General features: G+C 67.9%; 1 protein-coding gene across 1 annotated transcript in view; it reads left to right on the top strand.

The window, feature by feature from the left end:
- The first annotated feature begins 42 nt into the window (after positions 1-42).
- TMC4 (transmembrane channel like 4) overlaps positions 43-2812 on the top strand; it is an 11951-nt gene continuing 9181 nt past the window's right edge. Inside the window, exons 1-6 of the mRNA XM_034757683.1 lie at positions 43-138; positions 585-813; positions 1061-1197; positions 1460-1621; positions 2083-2165; positions 2426-2563. Coding sequence (XP_034613574.1) covers positions 99-138; positions 585-813; positions 1061-1197; positions 1460-1621; positions 2083-2165; positions 2426-2563 — 789 coding nt within the window. The 5' untranslated portion in view covers positions 43-98. The remainder of the gene's footprint in view (positions 139-584; positions 814-1060; positions 1198-1459; positions 1622-2082; positions 2166-2425; positions 2564-2812) is intronic.

Below are 2812 nucleotides of genomic sequence, written 5' to 3'. Positions count from 1 at the left end.
CCCCCCCCCCGCCCCGGCTGGGCCGCGCCCAGTCTCCAGGTCATCGCGGGGCCAATGATTAACCCGGCGAGTTTCCTCCTTCCCGGAGCGCCCGGACCATGGAGCCGCGCTGGGCGCAGACGGGCCGGGATGGGCCAGGTGCGGACTCCTGGGTCCCCCCGCCCCAATAACTCCCCCGGACTCCTGGGTCCCGTCCCCAACAGCGTCCCCCCTCCCCCGAGTAACCCGGATTCCTGGGTCCAATCCTCGGAGACACAGCCCCGCCCCCCTCTTCACGGAGTCACCCGGACTCCTGGGTCCCGTCCCCAGCAGACTCAGCCCCGCTCCCCCCAATCATCCGGATTCCTGGTGTGATCCCGTCCCCAGTGTGCAGCCCCCCCCCAAATAATCCAGACTCCTGGGTTCCATCCCAGCAGGCAGCTCCCGACCAGTTACTCGGACTCCTGGGTCCCATCCCCTGAACCTAGGGCTCCCCAGATAGTAGCCCGGACTCCTGGGTCCCCTCCCCATCCCTGGGTCAGTAAGTGCGGGGAGGGAGGGGGCTGAATCTCTCCCCCCACTCACCCCACTTGCTCCCTCCCCAGATGATGACGAGGGGGGACAGCAGCTGCCTCCCTCATCCCTCTTCCTCCAGCTGCCAAGCAACGCGACCCTGCGTTTCCGTGGCAACGTGGCCAAGTCCTGGGGGGCTGCGCTGGACGAGGGGGAGCCTCCAGGGACCCCCCAGGAGCGGGACAGGGCAGAAGTCGGGGAGCAGGAATCGGTTCCCCTGAAACAGCTGCCGCTCTGCATGGCGGAGAAACGGACACTCAGGTAACGCCCCCCCCTGCACAGGGCCGGATGCCTGGGTTCCTTTCTGGCTCTGAGAGGGGAGTAGGGTCCAGTGGTCAGAGCAGGGGGGGGCTGGGAGCCAGGACTCTTGAGTTTTATCCCCGAGTGGTTGGATGGGGGGCTAGGAGCTAGGATTCCTGAGTTCTCTCCTGGCTTTGGGAGGGGAATGGGGGGTGCAGTGGTTGGGGCGGGGGGGTCTGAGGTCTTACCCCGTCCCTCTCCCCGCAAGGCTCCGGGAGCAGCAGGTGGCCTGGAAACGGAGCCGTTGGGAGCGGTGGCAGGTGGGGATGCGCCGCCTGCGGGGACAGGTGGGGGACGCCCTGCTGTACGCCCAGGTGTGGAGGGGCTCGCTGCACCACATCGAAGGTAGGACATACCCCCCTCTGAGCCCCGGGGTCCCCCCCGCTGAGAGTGACGCCCCTGAGCCCTGGGGTCCCCGCCACCGCTGAGAGTGACTCCCCCTCTGAGCCCCGGGGTCCCCCCCTGCTGAGAGTGACCCCCCCTCTGAGCGCTGGGGTCGCCCCCCTGCTGAGAGCGACCCCACCCCCGAGCCCTGGGATCAGTCCCTGCTGGGGAGCCCGGGGGTTTGGACTCGCGGTCAGGGTCACGCTGCCCTTTTCCCCCCCAGGTCACTTCGGAACAGGGATCCAGTCGTATTTCAACTTCCTGCGCTTCCTGGTGCTGCTGAACCTGGGGGGGGCCCTGCTCGTGATGGGGTTCGTGGTGGCCCCCAATGCCGCCTTCGAGGGGCTGCGGCTGAACCAGACCCAGCAGGGGCCGAACTCCACAGGTACGGCCAGCCCGGACGCCTGGGTCCCATCTCCCAGGGGGGTGGCGAGAGTCCCCAGAACAGCAGCCCGGATGTCTGGGTCCCATCTCTCAGGGGGGTGGCGAGAGTCCCCAGAACAGCAGCCCAGACGCCTGGGTCCCATCTCCAGTGACAGAGACCAGGCGAGAACCCCCAGAACGGCAGCCCGGACGCCTGGGTCCTGTCTCCAGTGGGGGGCAAGAGCCCTCAGAACGGCAGTTCAGACACCTGGGTCCCGTCTCCAGTGAGAGAGAGGGGGCGAGAGCCCCCAGACGGCAGCCCGGACGCCTGGGTCCCATCCCTATCAAAGGGGAGGGGAGAGAAGGGAATAGCCCCCAGAATGGCAGCCTGGATCCTATGTCCAGGGAGGGCAGGGGTGACCCAGGGGTATTTGGAGGTTTGGTTTGAGGGGGTCTCACCCCTTTTCTCCCCCACCCCCGCAGTGATCAGCTGCCTACAGTACGACCCCACCACGCGGGGCCTGGTCAGCTACTTCACCTACCTCATGGACTTGCTCTCCGGGACGGTGAGAGCCCGGCCTGTGGGCCCCCAGCCCCCCCCCCATGCCTCAGCTTCTCCCCCAGCCCCTCTGTGCCCTCAGCTCCACCTCCAGCCCCCCACACCTCAGCTCTGCCCCCAGCTCCCCTTCATGTGTCCCCCACAAATCGGAGCTGGCCCCAATTCCCCAGATCAGTTTGTCCCATTCCCAGTCCCTGCCCTGGGGCTGGATGGGAGCCGGTCCCCCCTGGAGGTGACGGCCCCTCGCTTGGGCTGTGTCTGTCTCAGGGGTTCATGGAGCTCACCTACCTGTTCTACGGTTATTACCAAAACTCGGCCGTGGATTTCGTGGGCTTCTCCTATAACATCCCCCTGGCCTATCTGCTGAGCATGTTGGGCTACTTCTCCGTCTGCCTCCTCTGGATCGTCCACCGGTGAGTCACTTCCCAGGTACCCCCACAGGGCCAACCCCGCCCTGTCCCAGAGGGGCCAGGGGTCCCCGGATACCCAGCCCCCGCCCTGCCCTGCCCCAGAGGGGCCGGGCGTCCCCGGATACCCAGCCCCGCCCCGCCCTGCCCCAGGGGGGCCAGGGTTTCCCGGATCCCCAGCCCCGCCCCGCCCTGCCCCAGAGGGGCCAGGGGTCCCCGGATACCCAGCCCCCGCCCCGCCCTGCCC

This window comes from Trachemys scripta, unplaced genomic scaffold (assembly GCF_013100865.1).
Source record: "Trachemys scripta elegans isolate TJP31775 unplaced genomic scaffold, CAS_Tse_1.0 scaffold_30, whole genome shotgun sequence".
Taxonomy (NCBI): domain Eukaryota; kingdom Metazoa; phylum Chordata; order Testudines; family Emydidae; genus Trachemys; species Trachemys scripta.
This window is presented reverse-complemented; position numbering and strand designations above follow the sequence as displayed.